The sequence below is a fragment of the Pelophylax lessonae genome (assembly GCF_965119305.1).
Source record: "Pelophylax lessonae genome assembly, chromosome: 2".
NCBI classification, from domain to species: domain Eukaryota; kingdom Metazoa; phylum Chordata; class Amphibia; order Anura; family Ranidae; genus Pelophylax; species Pelophylax lessonae.
Window position 1 is genome coordinate 374,207,398 of NC_138769.1, and position 19,164 is coordinate 374,226,561.

At 41.9% G+C, this 19,164-nt stretch overlaps 1 protein-coding gene across 1 annotated transcript in view; it reads left to right on the forward strand.

Moving 5' to 3' along the window:
- Positions 1-15,846, forward strand: part of HPCAL4 (hippocalcin like 4) — a 74,003-nt gene extending 58,157 nt beyond the window's left edge. Inside the window, exons 2-4 of the mRNA XM_082247724.1 lie at positions 404-567; positions 11,021-11,236; positions 14,957-15,846. Of these exons, the coding sequence (XP_082103850.1) occupies positions 406-567; positions 11,021-11,236; positions 14,957-15,154 (576 nt within the window). The 5' untranslated portion in view covers positions 404-405 and the 3' untranslated portion in view covers positions 15,155-15,846. The remainder of the gene's footprint in view (positions 1-403; positions 568-11,020; positions 11,237-14,956) is intronic.
- The last annotated feature ends 3,318 nt before the right edge of the window (positions 15,847-19,164 follow it).

Genomic DNA, 19,164 nt, shown 5'->3' on the forward strand with positions numbered 1-19,164 from the left:
AATTAACAAAACTTTAAAAAAAAAGGCAGCAATCCATTTTTATGTTCTTCAATCCCATTGGCATTGCTTTCCTTACACTTAAAGTGGAACTCCACCCAAAATGGGAAGTTCAGCTTGTCTGCCTCTTCCTCCCTCCCCTCCTCTGCAATTTTTGTCCCAATACATTTTGGGGGGGGGGGGGGGGGGGAGTGGTTACCTAGTTTGGCACAATCTTTCTGCCTAGTATCATTAATGTCCATAAATATTTAGAAGATATAGCTAACAATCATGCTGTTGTGTAAAATTATAAAAGGGTGTTTGCTGAGAAATGAATTGTTCAGTTGCATAGGAAAATGGATTTATATACAAACTGTAACATGTTTCTCTAGGTTATATATTAACATTTACTTCAATTTTCTTTCAGACATGGGAAAACAAAACAGTAAGCTGGCCCCAGAGATGCTACAGGACTTAGTGCAGAGCACAGAATTCACAGAGCAAGAGTTGAAGCACTGGTATAAAGGGTTCCTGAAGGACTGTCCATCCGGCATTCTCAATTTAGATGAGTTTCAGCAGCTATATATTAAGGTAATTTTTCTGGTGCTTTTCAGACCTTGTTCATTGCAACATAAATGGTCATGCTGGTAACATTTGTGAACATGTTGCTAAATATCAATTTATAAGGAATGATTTTGAAACTGTAGCACTACTCCCTTTGGAGCTGCTGATTACGGGTTTCCCTGGGTTACCATTAGCAACAACATGACAGTTTGACATTTTTCCCAAGTGTTTTAGCTCAGTCAGGAAACAGTCCAGTAGCTTTTGTTTTTGTGTTTTTATTTGGAACTTGGATAGGAGAAGGGAATGAGTGGGATACTCCAACTTTATACACTATGCACAATAGGCTGGGACGACTTGAAAATGCTGAGTAAAGCTGAGTAATGTTAGTCACGGCTAGGCCGCTGTATCCCTTTGCCCTTAGCTGTGAAGTATATTTGAATGAGCTTTCTGAGGTACACTGTATCCTGGGGTATACTATATCCTGAGGTAAACTGGACTGAGCTGCAGAACAACTTCAGGGCCCTTCCTGGCACCCTCTTTGTTCCTAATCTTCAGGGTCAACTACACGGCACCCCCTTTACTGATACACTCCTTGTGTGAGCTAGCTCCTTGATCCCCTGACTTCTCTGGAGTTGTCCCCTCTTCTAGGCAGACCCTTAGGCAGATCGCCTGGTACTCACGATACTGTTTTTTCCAAGATGATTCTGCCAGCAGCTCCACTTGTCAGCAGTCTGGATCCTCTGCAGCTCAGCTCCACACCTGGTTCACTAGGCCGACTGCCCGAACCACCTTCCTCACACTTGCAGGAGGAGAGACAGCCGTTCACCTCCTCCTGGGACTTTGCTCCAGCCAAAAGACACCCTGTCACATGCCCCCTCAAGATTTATTGCCCATCCCAGGATGCATTGCGGCAATGCCCACCCACTGGGGCAGCCATAAATCCTGGTGTGCTACTGGTCAGTTTTCCTCCACTGTCCAACAAGCTCCCTTATTGGATACAGTGGGGAGACTCCCTTAGACCCAATAAATCACACCTGGAAACATGTGAAAGACCAAACTAACAGATCAGGCTCTCCTGAGAAGCAAAAAAGAGCCACCAAATGCGTTTTCCTAGCACCTACCTAGGAGGGTGCTACAAAACTAAAGCATTTTTCCTCAAAATAGTTTGCACATTCAGTCAAGAACTTTGAACACTGAGTTGTTTGTGCTGTCAGGTGTGTCATTCTATGAAACCTCATGGGCTTCACCATACACTTTGGGGTGGTTTTTCTTTATTGGCCATCATTATGATAAAAATGCAAAGTTTGAAAAAAGTAAGCTTCCTATGCAGAATAAACCTGAAGTATTTAGAAACCTTGTATTTTCAGTCTATTTCTATTAAGTGAAGCCAATAAATTGTACTAATTTAAAGTAGAAGTTTGGCCAAAGCTCATTGGGTCATATTTCTCCTGTTGGTCATGGGAATGCCCTTAGTTCTGCACTCCTGAGACACCTATTCAGCCGACAGAGGGCTAAAGTTCACTGTCGGCTGACGTCAAAGAGCTGGTCCAGGCTCTGCAGGTATCCTGACAATAGTGTCTTGATGCGCCCGGATTCCCGACTGTCAGCTGGCTCTGCCTCTCAGCGAGAGCCTAAGCCAGTCACTCCCACCCCCATCACAGCCTGGCACTCCAGCCAGCGCTAGAGAGACAGAGCAGAGAGCCGGTGACTGACTCTCTCAGTACTCGGTATTAGAGAGGATTTTCGAAAACATGCACTTCTCTTTTAATGCCAAACTGCTTTATTGCCACAAGTCAGCCTGCAGTTTCCTGGTTGTGTATTCTTACTTCCTTGCTTTTTTTTCTACCTCGATTCTTTTCACATATGTGGTTTGGCTGTGCTCATCTATGAGCATCACCTACTATTCTGCGGGCTTTTATTTCCTTCCTTTCTATCACTTTCTGGCCCTCCTCTTCGTTTGCTTGCCTATATAAAACATAATCAGTGCAGCCCACATTGGCTCAGCAATGTCAAAGTTCTCTGAGCTCCCGATTGCTTGTTACTGTGTCTGGTTACCCGTGTACCGACCCCGACTTCGTTTACTATCTGTGTTTGTTTGCTACCCATCCAGACTTTGGCTTGTCTCCTGGATTGCCTGCTGCTTTATACACGAGTGATCTCTGCATCCTCAGCTGGGTGTACCTGGGGGCCGTGTCCTGGTTCCATCCTCACCATTAGGAGCTCTGGTGAAGAAGCAGGCTGGGGCTGAGACTCTGCGCCCTGGGGAACCAGGAGTTGGCGATCTACAAGGGCTTACTGCCAAAGACGCTTGACATTTAGTAAAGTGTAACTAAAGGCAAACCGTTTTTTGCCATCTGTGTCCTGTTGGGAAGATTTCCCTTCACTTACTGTCCCCTAACCAAAACAGGTAATGAGAGGAGCTCTTTCTAAAGTGAAGGAATCCCAGCGTGTCATCAGAACTAGTGCCCCCTGTTGGAAGATTTCCCTTCTATTAGTGTTTTGATGTTAGCCCAAAATTCTTCTGGTACTGAATTGTAAATATAATTTTTTTGTGGCTGAACCTTACATAACCTTACTTATCTTAACGTACTTTGTTAAAATCTGAGTGCCTTAGTTAAATTACTGGACAACTACGTTGACATAGTTGTGGTTACATGCTGTATCTAAAGAATTTTTAAGAGAATGTTTAGATGCTTTGTGAATTATTTATTTATTATGGTCAAAGAATTACAAAAATAAAAATGCTATAAACAATTGTATTTGTTTTTTAGCCAGGTTAATTATTTTTTATTTTATTATTTTGTAATCGGATTTTGAACCAACAAGGTAGAACAATAGCTCCTGTGCATGGTTTCTGCAGTTTGTTGCTGTAAAGCCTGGAGTTTTTGGAACTCAATAGCTGAAGCTAAAATTTATGTGCTCAAGTTGATGCGTCATCAGAGTAGTGACTTCTACCTTATTGGATGGCTCATTTAAAAGTTTCAGTCAGACAAAGCAAGCCTTAAAGCAGGCAGCATCTGCTGTGCTACCTCTTTATGCAGCCTGTTTTACACAAGCTTCAGTTTGTATAAGAGAAGCATGAATGGAAAGCTTTTACAAAGCATTTTCAGAGCTTTCAGCAAGCTTTGTTAAAGCTTTTAAAGTACCATTCATCTCCAGTTTGTAAGTGTTGAACACAGATCTTAATGGGAGTGCTAATTGTCACTTTAAAAAAGCTGCTAGCTGGCTTCAGCACTACTTCAAGGTTGTTGAAAGCAGCTGCTTGCAGCTTATTTAAAGTGACAGTCAGCACTTCTAATAAAGTTGAGCTAAACCCATCAATTGAATGTTTTTTTTTTTTTTAAACTGTTACATTCCTGACATGATGTCAGGATTGCCAACTGTCACATATATATTAAAAGAGAATAGCGCACACATGCAAAAGAAATGACTATCAAACATGGAGACAATCCATAAATAAAAAATGGGGATTTAGTCCCACCATATGGCCATATCGTGCTCAAGCCCACCACTGCGTCAAAGTACCCCATTATCAGTGGGTCCTACACTATCCATAGAAAAGGGGGTGAATCCAGCCTCTCTAACCCTTGGAGACAACACTCCTTGCTGGGATAGATTTGCTAATGCACTACAGGGGACTCCTCCTATATCTACTTGTATCATTTTTTGCTTGTTTATTATGTATTCGGTCTGACCAGACTTCTGAGGTTGAGCACCCCACCCCCCACACACACCTGTACTCTATCAGTGTCCACTATCAAGTAGATATAGGAGGTAAACTACACTACAAAGAGCAGGTAAATATAACATGTTTTTTTTTTTTTATGCAAAAAAAAAAAAGAACATGGGTTTAGTAACACTTTTACTTCCTTGTTGCTTCACAGAAGAGGGCGTGATAGGGTGTGTTCAACACTCTGGACCACACCTCCCTCATTACAATACTATCTTCCACCCACTTCCTATACAATCTGATTGTATGATCTCCTTTAGATCTCCCATCATATGTAGTACAAGGGCCTATCTGATTTGATACAAATTGAATGGATTGTTCAGGTGTATCCTTCTGGTATATCTAAAGAAAATTGTACAAAGAGATTGCATAGTGTATGGCTATCTTTATACAAGTACATAGGAAGAAGTGGACAGAGACAGTCAGTTGGCAGTTATATCTTCAAGTAGCAAAAACTCACATTCCCGCATGCGTTTGTTTTGGGTGTTTTGAAGCGTTTTCACTCGTCATGCATAGGGCAGCCCATTCACTTGAATGGGCTGCCCTACGCGCAACAATCGCCCCAAAGAAGCTCCAGAACCTTTTTTTGAAGTGCATGGTGCGTTACTGCAGTTTTTGGTGCGTTTGTCGCATTTTGGGTGCCTTTACCATGTAATGACAACACAAGCACGATGCACATTTGCAACGTTTCTGAAATACATGGCAAAGTGCGCATTTTCTGTGTTTTGAAACACACAGATGTGAAAGGAGCCTCATTGTTCTTGTGTAAATTTCACTTTCAGGCCCATTCACACCTAGAGTAGTGGGAGCGCATGTTTTTTGGCTTGTTTTGGCTTGTTTTTCCAGTGACACACATAGGGCAGCCCGTTGATTTCAATGGGCTTCTCTACATAGACAAAGTAGCTCATGGTACATTTTTGCATGTTGGTACGTTTTTTACTTCATTTGTCACCTGTTTTATGTGGCAAAATGTGTGTTTGCTTCTGTGTTTGGTGTGCTGTTAACAATTAATGACACTGAATGTGCAACTAGATCATTTTAGGTGAATAAATGTGGCCATACACTATACAATTAGATTGTATATTCTCTGTACAATCTCCTTTAGATTTAACAAAACTATATAATAGTAGGTCACACCATCTATCCAATTACTGTGTATCCAATCAGGCAGGCCCTTGCACTAGACCATGGGCTGCATGAGGCCCCAGGGAGTTTAGCATGCAGCCTGAGCCCGTCTGAAGGGACGCATGGGACGCCAGGCAAATGCAGGTGTGGAGAGGTGTCGGGGATGCTGTGAAAACTTAGTTGATGGTTGAGGGATATGTGCTAATGAGGACAGCTGGTAAACTTCTTCCTGTGTCTCACTGGTTTCTGTGTCTCAAATCCATACCAGGGAGTCTCTGAAGCTTTCTAATAAATATAGCAAGGGTTAAAGTGGATGTAAACTCCATTCATAAAATTTAAAGTGGACACATATATCTGTAGTGTTTACTTATATCTCTTTTTAGAGCCCTAAGTCCCGTGTCTTTCTGCTGCTCCGAACCTCTATTATCAGCATGATAACTTCTGACAAGTTCTCCGACACAGGAGATAAAAGCAGCTGAAAATTTGTGTTGAGGTGGGTGCATAGAGATAGATTAGCATAGACCTGGTTTATTCAAAGCACAGCTCTGCATGTTTTTTTCCTTCCTCTGCCTATGTGGAGGGGTGTGTTTGCCTTTCCTCCAACCAGCTGTCACACAGTGTATGCCAAGACTCCACACCCAGAGCCGGAACAGGAAGAAAAAATTCTAACACGATGTTCAATTTCTAAACAGTGTAGAAAGCTAAAGACAGGAGATATACAAGTAAAACTTATGTAGGGGGATTTGCTTAATCTCTGTGTATCATCTAAGGCTGTATATGTCAGGGTTTACATTCACTTTAAGGTAAGTCCTTGTTCTCAAAATCAAAGAAAGCTTTTATTTTTCTGCAACCGAGGTACATTACACTTTATTAGTACATAGAGGGGCTGGATTTTAGAAAAAATGTGAACTTAGCCTTTAAGATCTGTTTTTACAATTTCCAAAGTGGAGCTGAAAGGTGCTTTAAAGATTTAGAAAAAGCCGCTCGAAGCTTGCCGAAAGCTTTGCAAATTCTTGCTGAAAGTTTCATAAAAACTTGTTGTTCACATTGCTCTTGTACAAACTGAAGGCAGCGTAAAACTGGTCTAATTGTCTTTTTTTGTTAAACAAAGATTGTAGTGTGGTTTTTCTCTGGTGCTTGTTCCTCTGTTATCAGCATGAGTCACTTCTGGGAAGTGTTCCCGACACATGAGATAAAATGTGTGATGGGGAGGGTGATAAGCACACAGCTTGTCTATTCAAAATACAGCTCTGCAGGTTGTTTCCTTCCTCTTCCTATGTGGAGGAGGGGGGGGGGGTGGGGTGTCCCTTTCTTGCATTAAGCTCTCACACAGTGTATGCTGTAACTGCAGCTCTCCACCCCTTCCTCTGTACTCCTCGCAGATGCAGGAGGATTTTATCACAAATCTGTACGTTTGAAGGGTTGTAGACAAGAGAAGACTGCAGATAAACAAGTAAAACTTATGTAGGAGGATTTGTTTCATCTCTGTGTATCATCTGAGGCTGTTCACTTCACTGGGTATATGTGAGGGTTTACAACCACTTTAAATTATGTGTGCTCAGTGCCTGGGCTTTTTGATCCCAGCCAGCCCACCTGTGGTATAAAAAAGGGGAAAGGATGAAGGCCAGGGGCTCCCTTTTGGTTACCGTTCCTACTCTCAGCTCATGGTGCTGGGACTTCTGCACCTAGCAGTCTGCTGAAGGCACTGGGATTATGGAGGACATCCAAGACATAAAAAATACCTGCATGGACTAGCACCTTCATGGAGGTATGCCTGGGGAGCCACACAGTTATAGTTAGGATAAGGGTTTGGACTTGTTGTTATTGGACCGTAATGTTGAAGTGTCTCCAGTAAAGCAAAGGAGGGAATGGCTTTGGTGCTGATCCTGAATAATGAGCTTATGTATACATCTTGAATATTGCTGATCTAATAGCCAGACATTTTAAATGTGGTGAAGTGTTGGTGAATCTGGAGATATTCAAGCCACTGGATAGGACTCTTGGTGGGAGAAGGTGCATTGGGACCTGTTAATAAGTCTCAGTGGAAGGTGAGCGCATATGTTGACTGGTGGCAGGTTGGTGGCAGGTTGGAGTTGGTAGCACACGAGGAGACACACAATTGGACATTAATTTCGATTATTCACTACAATCTATATATTTGTTAGTGGAAGCTCTATGTTAAGGGGTTTCCACCACTATTTCATTACTGCACATTTATATTTGATTTGTATTTAAATAGATACACACCCCTGATAGTGTAATTTTGCACATTCTCTTGGGAATCAATCATTGCAGTTTATTTGTAGGAGGATCCTTTACACACTGCAATTTTTTTACAAATGTATTATTATTTTAATTTTGATATATAGGGTATTATTTAGCACATGCAGTATTAAGAAAGGTTCCACCACTATTCATAAACATTTTATTAGGGTTGCACTTTTTTCCTGAAATTTTGGTCTAGTTGATGTGGGAGCCCTTCACTAATTGGTTTAATTGCTTAGATTATTATAGAGGATTCCATTGTCATTTAGATACTAGCAAGGTGATAACTACATTTTGTTACTGGAAGTGAGGTGAGCAGGTCCACAATGGACTGGTGGAGTGGGCGCATGTCCCTCTTAATGCAACATCTACTAAAGTTACAGTGTGTAGTGACATGGGATGGGACAGCACTTTACAGAGGAGCTCTGTATTTACTGTACACAGTATGGAAGTTCATCTCTAAATCAGGGAACTGCCCTAATGTTCACATCTTCACATGACCGCAGTCTCCGCCTGGTCCTGGGTATTGATAAACATGCTCTGTATGAAAGGTACCCCAACGTGCAGGGTGAGTAGGCCCTGACCACAGTCGTACATAAAACTCACAACACACGGGGTATGTTCATTCAAAGCACACAAATTCATTATAATGCCCCTTGCTATTGTTGTTGTAAGAATTGTTATAAGAGTGTGATGGCCACATTCACTGACATTCTTCTGAAATGTAATGCAATGATGTCTACATGTTGGGATTTCTCTGTTGCATTTCAGCAGTGTCAATCTGGGATCCAGCCAATTATGGTGGTTTGGTTGACATAGATGTGCAATGTTCTTAGCAATATACAGGGAATGAGGATAACTCTCTGACAACCTGCCGTATTAATGCTTTGCATACATGGGGCATAGTAAAGGTTTTTAACAACATGACAACATTTTAGTCTTCATAAATATGGAGGCTATTATTTCACAAGATTCCATGCATTAGCAACGTCCGAAAGGCTACATGCATCATATAATATGGGATTATGTACTTGGGGCTTCAAAAAAGACAATATAACATTGTGGGTTCTAAACTCAATAAAATTTGCATAACAGTTCTTATTACCTGTGCATAAAAAAGCACACTCCATGCTTGTAGTATCGATTTGGTACCATAGGGCAGAGCACTCTGACTTTGGCACAGTTGTAATATTATACTGTTCCCCCCCCCCCCCATATTTCTGAAGCCTTACTGAAAATATTGTTTAGACCCCGTTCACACTGGGGAGACGCTACTTGCCGGGCGACCTCACAGGTCGCGGTGCGCAGCCCGCACCGTGACCTCGGAGCGGCCTGCACGGACATCATAACATTGAAGTCAATGCAGGTCGCCCCAAAGAAGCTCCGGACCCTTTTTCTAAGTCGGAGCGACTTGTGTCGCTCCTATTAGAACGGGTCCACAGCTTCTCTATGGCAGTCGACCTACGCCTGACAGGTCGCCCCAGTGTGAACGGGGTCTTACACTGAGGTAGAGGTAAACATGGTAAAATATATAAGGGACAATTCGTGTAAAGTGACTTTTTTAGTAATATAAAAACAGTACTTACTGTGTTTCCCCTAAAATAAGACCGGGTCTTTTATTAATTTTGGCACCAAAAGACACAGTAGGGCTTATTGTTGGGGTAAGTCTTAACATATAATGTGCTGTCTTCTCTCCCTCTCTCCCTCCCTGCCTGTCAGGAATTCTCTGTGTGAACCGAGTAAAAGTGTTTATAAAATCCTAGAATCCACTCTATTATTAGTATATCATGTCCAATGTGTGTGTTCTTGTATTATATTTATGCCAAATACCTTCGTTACAAACCGCTCGGTGCTTCCGTGACCCCCTGGAGCTCTCTTCTCTTAGTATATCATGTACAATGTGTGTATTATATTTGTGCCAAATACACTAGTTAGGGCTCTTTCACACGGTCCGCCTCCGCAGGCGGATCCGTGTTGCTCAGCGGGGATCGATCCGCGATCCCCGCTGAGCCGGGCGGACGACAGCTCCGTCTCCGCTTGCAGAGCGGAGAGGGAGGTGTCTCAGCACCCGCTGCCCTCTATGGGGGATCGGAGGAGAGCGGACCGCTTGTCTGCTCTCATCAGATCCGCTCCGCTCCGATTACTGAACAGATGGAAAAATAGGGTTTCCATCCGTCCAGATTTCAGCACAGGATCGGATGCGGATGGCAGCGGGTGTCAGCGGAGGTGTCTCCGCTGACACCCGCTGCCCCATAGAGCTGCATGGAGGATCCGATCAGATCCACCTAAAAAACTGACAGGCGGATCTGATCGGACCGCCCGTGTGAGCCCTTACAGCGCCACTCGGTGCTTCCGTGACCCGCCGAAGCTCTCTTCTACCGTATGTTCTAAGCACTGCAGAGGGAAGGGGCTGAGTTCCCCCCGCTGACAGCTGGGAGAAGAGAAGGAGAGCAGCAGGAGAGAGGCTGAGCGCCGTACCGAAGGTATTTGACACAAATATAATACAGAAACACACACATTGGACATTATATAAAACAGTAATAGAGTGGATTCTAGGATTTTTCAAACACTTTAAACTAGGGCTTATTTTCGGGGCAGGGCTTATATTGCAGCCCTCCCCAAAAATCACAGTAGGTCTTATTTTCGATGAAACAAGCTGCTGCACAACATTAGACAGTAGTCATTAATTAAGAATTACATTCATTTGCACATAGACTAATGTTAAAAACATGTGGGCAGTGGGACAAATTGATGTGTTGCTCATAGCAGTCATATTGTAGTCATATTGTAGCAGCCATTTTCTTGCATTTATAATATAAAGAACAGCAAAAACTTGATTGATCTCTAACTTTATTTCCTGCAGCTGTTAAAGTGATTGTAAAGTCGAGTCCCTCATTGCTGATTCTGTCCCCTCCCTCCTGTTGAGTGCCTTCACAGCAAGCAGCTTGCTATGGGGGCACCCGAGCTGACCTGCAGCTGTGTGTATCCATTCAGACACGGAGCTGCTGTTCATTCCTGCCCCCTCTCTCTCCTGATTGGCTTAACTAACTTTGATTGACAGCCGTGGGAGCCAATGGCTCTGCTGTTGTGTCCCAACCAATCAGGAGAGAGAGTCCCAGACGGCTGAGGGACATGTGGACATCGCTGGACAGAGATGGGGCTCAGGTAAGTATTAGGGGGTGCTGGGGGAGGCTGCTACACCCAGAAGGCTTTTTATCTTACTGCATAACTGACTGACTTTACAGCTCCTTTAAATATTCACTGTCTGTAAAGATTTTCAATGCTTTCTCTCTATGTCAAGATTACTATTTAAAATCTATAAAACTGACTTCTTTATGTCTGGTTACTTTATTCCTACAGTTTTTCCCTTACGGTGATGCTTCCAAGTTTGCACAGCATGCCTTTCGTACTTTTGACAAGAATGGGGATGGAACCATTGATTTCCGGGAATTCATCTGTGCTTTGAGTGTCACATCACGGGGAAGCTTTGAGCAAAAGCTAAACTGGGCTTTTGAGATGTACGATTTAGATGGGGATGGAAAGATCACCAGACTGGAGATGTTGGAGATTATTGAGGTATGTTTGAACTAGACTGTTAGGAAAGCATAAAAACTGGGAAAAGATAATTGGATACAGAAATTATTAAAATATTTTAACAATATGTCGTATAGTACAATTTTTCTAGCTATTAAGACATTTCAGTTCAATCATTTTTTGAGGTTTTAACAAAGCTAAATACTAGGAATTAGGAAAAGCCCAGTGCATTAGGTTATATTGAAAACGTTACAGTACACATGGTACAATGTAATCCAATGTATTGTAGATATACACAGTTTCAATGAGCCATAAGAGGTAGTGTACCAGTGTATTAATGGGCAGAAGAGAAGAACTGAGGTAAAGAAAAATTTGGGAAGTGAGGGAAGGTTAAGGGTTTGAGCGGGTCTGTGGTTGGGGGAGGTGAGGGGCTTCTTAATCTTCTGGGTCAACTTGGAGAAATATCAGTGGGGTTTAAGTATACCAGAGGCAACAAACAAAATTTGGGGAAGGTAGTATTGGCTCCACAGGGACCACACCTTCTTAAAAAGAGCCATTTTATCATTCAATAGGGCTTTCTCTTTATTATTGGATATCATTCATGATATTCTTGGCCTGACTTCTTTTGGATTCAAATTAGAAGTTTTTAATGCTTTTGGTATTGTCTGCTTAGTGAATGTTATTAGTTTATACTGGGAGTGCAGGATTCGCTCTGGTAACTCTGCTTAAGAAGTAATGCCTCTACTAGGTCTCCAGTGAAATGTGGAAAAGCATCCTTAGCATTTTATAGGTGTTCCCCCATTAAAATGTGCAATAGGCAATCAGATATTCCCTGGATCAACTTTACCTATAAATTAGGTATCCAGTTACCGTATATTATGTACATTTAGGAAAAAATCCAGGCCTTTTTCTTCAATCTACTGAGCTGAACAGAACCAGCTGACCTGATGGTACTAAGTACAACTGTAAAAAAACATTTAGCTAACAAATTAACTGCAACTCACGGTCCTTTCTCCTGCCATTTCAATATAAATGGTATTATTAAAGCTAAATTTCAGACAAACAGCTAAATATACATATACAATACAGTACAAATAAGTCAGATGCTTACCTGTCAAAAAAAAATTGTACTTCTGCCCACCTAGTCATGACATTTATACAGCCCCCTTGCACAAAACAGCAAAGTGGATGACACCTTTGAAATTTAATAAATACAGTGGTGTACACTCTACTTCAGTCTGTTGACTGAGCAACAAAGGAGCAGCAGTCATCTAATGCTGTGATCCCTCTGTCCTCTTCTCCCATTAACATGTTTATTGACAACGCATTTGCATGCAGCACAACTGGTGTAGGCAGGAGGGGTTCAGATCCCTGGTGAACAGGACTGACTTCTCAGTCGGTTATCAGCTCTTTAGCAGGGACGGACTGCACCTAAATGGGGAGGGTGCAGCTCTGTTGGGACAGAAGTTAACCAGAAAGTTAGAGAGACTTTTAAACTTGGTGCTGGGGGGGGGGGGGGGACCAGATGGAATGATAGCCAGCAATGAGCAAGTGTCAGCCGGTATATTGTAGGCATTAATAGTAGGGTGACTAGAATACCTAAACATAAGGTATGTAAATTGGCAAATCCTAACTGCAATCTCATAACAAATAACAAGGAAATAGTATGCGACCGGACAAAATTAAGAGGCATGTACACATTTACAAATGCTAGAAGTCTAGCTAATAAAATAGAAGAATTTAAGCTGCTTATTTTTGAGGAAGATTTCGATTTTGTGGCAATATCAGAAACTTGGTTTACCGGGCACATTACTGGCTGGCAACCGTTCTGTTACTTTCTATGGGGAAGTAAGCTGCCATCTAGATAAGGGTAGGCCTGTGGATGTGGTATATCTGGATATTACAAAGGCATTTGATACAGTTCCCCATAAACATTTACTTTACAAACTGAGGTCTGTAGGCATGTACCATAGACCATAGGCTAAGTACCTGGATAAAAAAAATGGCTACAGGGGTGTGTCCAAAGGATGGTGATAAACAGTGAGCACTCAGAATGGTCTGGTGTGGTAAATGGGATCCCCCAAGGATCTGTCCTGGGACCAATTATGTTTAATTTATTCATAAATTATATAGATGATAGGATATATAGCTCAATCTCAGTGTTTGCTGATGATACAAAGCTAAGCGGGGCAATATCTTCACTTACAAGAAGACCTAAATAAATTAATAGGTCAGGCAACTACATAGTAAATGAGGTTTAATGTTGAAAATGTAAATTAATGCATTTGGGTGCTAAAAATAACAAAAAAAAAAAAGCAAGTTACTCGCTAGGGGGAGAACCACTGGGTGAATCCAGGATAGAAAAATATCTGGTGGTCCTAGTAGATTACAGGCTACGCAATGGCATGCAATGCCAAGCTGCTGCAAGCAAAGCCAGCAGAATATTTGCATGCATTAAAAAGTGGATTTATTCCAGAGATAAAACAATAATTCTGCCACTTTACAAGACTCTGGTCCGGCCGCATCTTGAGAAGGCCATCCAGTTCTGGGCACCAATCCTCAAGAAGGATGTGCTGGAACTGGAAAGAGTCCAGAGAAGGGCAACAAAGCTTATAAAGTGCTAGAACAGCCTTTTAAAACCATGGCGCCCTGAGGTTTCTTCAGGGGTGCTTTGGCAAAATGCCTAACAAATACCCCAAAATTGCATACAAGCCAGCAGGTGGATGAAACCTGCCTTGTAGTTACACAATAGCTGGACGTTTTCATTGTTCACCATTACAACCTTTTACCTGCCAACCTCCTAACAACAAATTACATCATCGGTTGATAAGGTGGATGTCAGTTGCCTGAAATTCATCCACGTTTGACCCTCCCTTGTCTCTCTCCATCAGCGTTGGGGTCTCATTAGCTAAGTGATGGAGAAAACCTGAGAGAGAGGAGAGAGGAGAAACATTGGAATACTATTCAGTATCAGTTTGCAAAAGTGTATTTGCTTTGAAAGAATATATCACCTTTAACGTTGGGTGTCCTAAGTGTATTGATGTTGCTGCCATATGTAAAACGATTGGAATAGTTTTTACATTTTAGAATGGGGCGCCTCAAGACTGTCCATAATTTTAAAGGGTGCCTTGACTGAAAAAAGCTTGAGAAACACTGAACTAAAGGACCTCAGCTATGAGGAAAGACTACAAGCATTAAACATATTCCCTCTGGAGAAGAGACCCTTGGAAGGAGATATGATAGCGACATACAAATACCTTACTGATGACCCTAGCATAGGGAAAAAACTTTTCAGTGGGAAGGAGTTTAAAAAGGCACGCGGCCATTCATTGAAACTAGAAGAGAAACGGTTTAACCTTAAACTGTTTAGAGGGTTCTTTACTATCAGAGCTGTAAGGATGTGGAATTCCCTATCAGCAGGGAGCTTCGATAGTTTAAAAAACAATTAAATGGGCATCTTATGGTCCCAACATACAGTGATATGGACCTTACTTTAGACATAAATTCACACACACACACTCACACACACCACAAGTTAAACTGGATAGACTGGTGTCTTTATTCAACCTTACCAACTATTTAACTATGACTAGCTCCAAAGGTTCTTCTTCCCTCCTCCAGTCTGAGTGCTGCTGCATAGGTAATGGTAAGAGGCTGACACCAAGTCAAATGAAGGTACTTACCAATTGTGCATTTAGAAGTAATATAAAAGCAACTTTAATAAAAAGTGGACATTCATATTATCTTTGTTTTCTCTTTTAGGCGATCTATAAGATGGTGGGTACTGTGATTATGATGCGCATGAATCAAGATGGCCTAACTCCACAACAGAGAGTTGATAAAATCTTCAAAAAGATGGACAAGGACAGAGATGATCAAATAACCTTGGAAGAGTTTAAAGAGGCAGCAAAGAGTGACCCCTCCATAGTGCTTCTGTTGCAGTGTGACATGCAGAAATAGTATCAGTTTCATATTGTCAGCTCAGCTGAATGCCCCGCATGCACCTCTCCACCTTTCCTATCCCACACAATATCATGGGGCCTTCCACCTAATCAATGTTATAATCAGTACCACACTGATCATATAAGATGGAGGTGGTGGCAATATGGCTATGTCTTAGATAATGAGACTGAATACACTGTAAATTGGAATTCACACACAATCTCAGCTGTCTTTCCCTAAACCTTTATCATAGCTATTTTTAAAGTAAAATAATCCATATATATGCCTGTCTCTGAGAATGCCTAAAGAAGACAGTCTATGGTTCTTTAAATATGAACTGTTTTAAGCAAAGTGTTTGCTCTGTTGTACATGTTTTTGTATATTATGCAGTGTTTAATTTTTTATTTAACAAAATCGTATATGTCAAATTTTATTGTATGTGTAAAGACCCAAATTCTTTACGAATGGTAGTGGTCCAAATTCCACTCCCATTCACCTTTTACAAGTAATATTATTGAGTTTCAACTTCATTTATGCTATGTAATACAGCTGCTCTGTCTTAGACCACCCAAATCTGGGTTACATGTTAAAAGTCAGGTGACTGTAACCTTGTAACAGTTGTTGTCACTATGCAAGCAAATGTTGGTGAAATGACACTGTTAGTGATCAATACAAATTACCATTGCAATTAAATATAATCCTCCAAAATATTCTTCTCTTTGGTAGTGACTATGTTAGTATGTGCTATGTGAAGAAGACCCTTCTACCCTGTGTGCATTACATGTGAATTAGAGCTTTTGATAAAGCCTGTCTAAAAATATGTGGCCGGCTGTGTGTGGGACATTTATCCAGCAAATTATCATGAAATGTAGGTACATGTTTATTGCAAATCAGGCTTCCTATCATTTAGAAAACTACACGTGACAGTGTATTTATGACCCCTGTGTCTGGAATCCCGATAAGCAAACTGAGACAGATCAGTAACAGAATTTTACTAAAAACACATGCTCAATTACAAAATGGTCAAGGGCAGGTTTTATATTGCCACATTGCTGCATTAGGGCAGCAGAGGGAGGAATGAATGCATCAAACTGCAATCTTATAGCAAATATGTCTCATAAGCAGGGCCGGACTGGGAATAAAAACCAGCCCTGGAAATAATTTCATACCAGCCCCATAGCGTTATTATACTGGCCCAACAGCATAACGCCATTATTTTCTTGTTCATAAAAGGGAAAACCATGCATTTTAAAGCACATTGAAGAGTGTATTATATATAGATAAGATCAATATGTTCTGGCAATATATGCTACAGGATAGCAACACAGGACAGGTGGTCAGAGGCTGTGCATTAGATTGAACAGGAGACATCTTAGGCTGTGCGGACATGGTACAGGAGATTTCCGAGGCTGTGCGGACATGGTACAGGAGATGTCCGAGGCTGTGCGGACATGGTACAGGAGATGTCCGAGGCTGTGCGGACATGGTACAGGAGATGTCAGGGGCTGTGCGGACATGGTACAGGAGATGTCAGGGGCTGTGCGGACATGGTACAGGAGATGTCAGAGGCTGTGCGGACATGGTACAGGAGATGTCAGGGGCTGTGCGGACATGGTACAGGGGACCTCTTGGGCTGTGCGGACATGGTACAGGAGATGTATGGAATGTAAATATCGTAAACATTTATAGACCTCATAAATATTTATTCAAATGAAACCCTTCACAAGAGAAACAGGAGGCTGCCATTGCTGAGCTCTCCTCCTGTAAACATAACAGCCAAGCAACTAGTATTTTCAACAATGGCAAGCTTCACTTTCCTTCTCCTGACAGGTAAATTTTAAACCTGTCATTGATTTAAAGAGCAAATGTGTAGCTCTGGCTGGTGGCCCTTAAAGGGTATTAGTGGCTGTAACACTAGCAATGGACAGTGCTCCCTGTGTTATGAATTTGCATCTACCAAGCCTATAGATCACATTATTATGCATAAACATAGACCTAATTCACAATGATGAGGTTAATAGCTTGAATATATCATGTGATATGAATTTGGAAACACAAGACTTGCATGTTAACCTTTTGGCTCTTAGCGGGAGTCAGAGGTCTGTTGCAACAAGCAGTTTTACACAGTTCAGAATTGAAACATGTAACAAAATATTCCCTTTTTATTTATTTGCGTTTTCATTTGTGTGTTGGTTGAGCGTTGCTCAATAATGTGATTTTATGTTCTTTTTCCAATGAAATCAGTTCAAGTATCTGAATTCATGAGCTATTACATCATAAGGTTGTAAATAACTTTATTTCAATAATGTTCTCTCCTGCCATCACTTGTCTTAAAGCCCTTCTACCTACCTGTACATATCTGGATCTTCAGAAGCAACTCACATCTAGAATGTCTAAACAAAAGATACCTGATAAAAGAGATTATTGTGTTATACCATTGCTAGGCACTCAACCTCGAAACAAAGCAAAGACTGATGTATCAGGACTGCTTCTATTAAAGTGTACCTACACTTGAAGAGCAAATAAACAGGTTTGCTTAGGTAGCCCTCACACTGGCAGTTTTAACTATACTTAGACACAGTTGACCCCCTTGGTCCTGTTCACTTGTATAGTGTGGGTGCGCCAAGCCATGCATGTTTTGGGTTAGGTGTAACATGCTCAGGATAACTTAGAAGAGGTAAAAAAGTATTCCTGTGAAAACACAGGAAGGAAAAGAAGGCTATAATGTTGGTAAAAAACTTAGAAGAGGTGGTTCTTAGCAACGGTTCACTTCAGTCTGTCTACACCTTTCTTGGTGAAGCTTGATCACACTCCTTTGACTCCCTATTGGTCTTTTAAAGTGGTAGTAAAGGCCCACTATAACTATTGGTAAAAATGTTTCCTCCATCCTTCTCCTACCTATCTTGCAAGCCCTGCATAAAAAAGATCTGCGTACTTACCTTTTTTAATCCATTCTAGTCAGGTCATGTGATTCAGCATCTCTGGATCCTTGTGTAAAAGGGGCACATGACAACAGCTGTGAATTCCCAGAGCCATGAAGTCACTCATAGGCTCCCGTAGCCCTCCCTCCACTCCCCTGTAGCAGCTGCTCTCCGACACAGGGAAGCTGGAGCTGCGGAAGCACATGACTGGATTGGACCGAATTTTAAATAGGTAAGTTCACAGATCTTTTTTCAACAGGGTATGCAGAAAAGTATGAAGAGGGCGGAGGGAACATTTTTAGCAATAGTTAGTTACCCTTTTCTTTTAATTTACTGCAAGGTCCACTTAAAAACTCCAGCCCCCCTTCCCCTTGTATAAATCCCTAGCAGATAGTAGGTGGAAATGCACCTGTAAAAAAAACAAAAAAAGATTTATAAAAACCTCAGCCCTGGCTTCCTACTGTGGTGCCTAGGCAAGAACAAGGTTACACCACTTCCAGCAAGATCTTGAGGAAAGAAGGTCACAAGCACAAAATGATTCATATGTACTGTATTTATTTGGTCAAACCCCATAGGTCAAAAATAGCCAGCATTTTGGGGATGCACAGGTTCCTTCCCCAATGTGACACAGTCCACGAGTGTGGTTTTGCATGTTGCCATGAGCTGCATTCATTACAAGCACCTATAAGTTACACTGGTCTCAGTGCTGTAAGTGCAGTCTAAAACTGTATGACTTCTTGTGCAGTTTTGCCTGTTCTGCACTACTCGGGAATCTTCCCGGCAAGATAGTGACGTCACGACCAATGATGCGGAAGATGGAGCTAAGATAATTAGAAATCTTACCTTATCTAGCTTTTTCCAAGAACTTTATGGATGAGCGCGCACCACCATGGAGAGGAGTGGAGAATGGAGATACATTTAAAAATGGCGCCACCCTGCACCGTTACGTCACGGGACCTGCGCATGCGCTGTATGGCCGAAAATGCCGAGAAATGCTTTCCCGAGCCCGGCAATCTTTGGAACGGCGCATGCGCAGTTGCCGCGTCAGCCGGGCCGGGAGACATCTTCTTTACGGGCGCCGCTGCCCTTAAAGCCAAGACAGGCGGA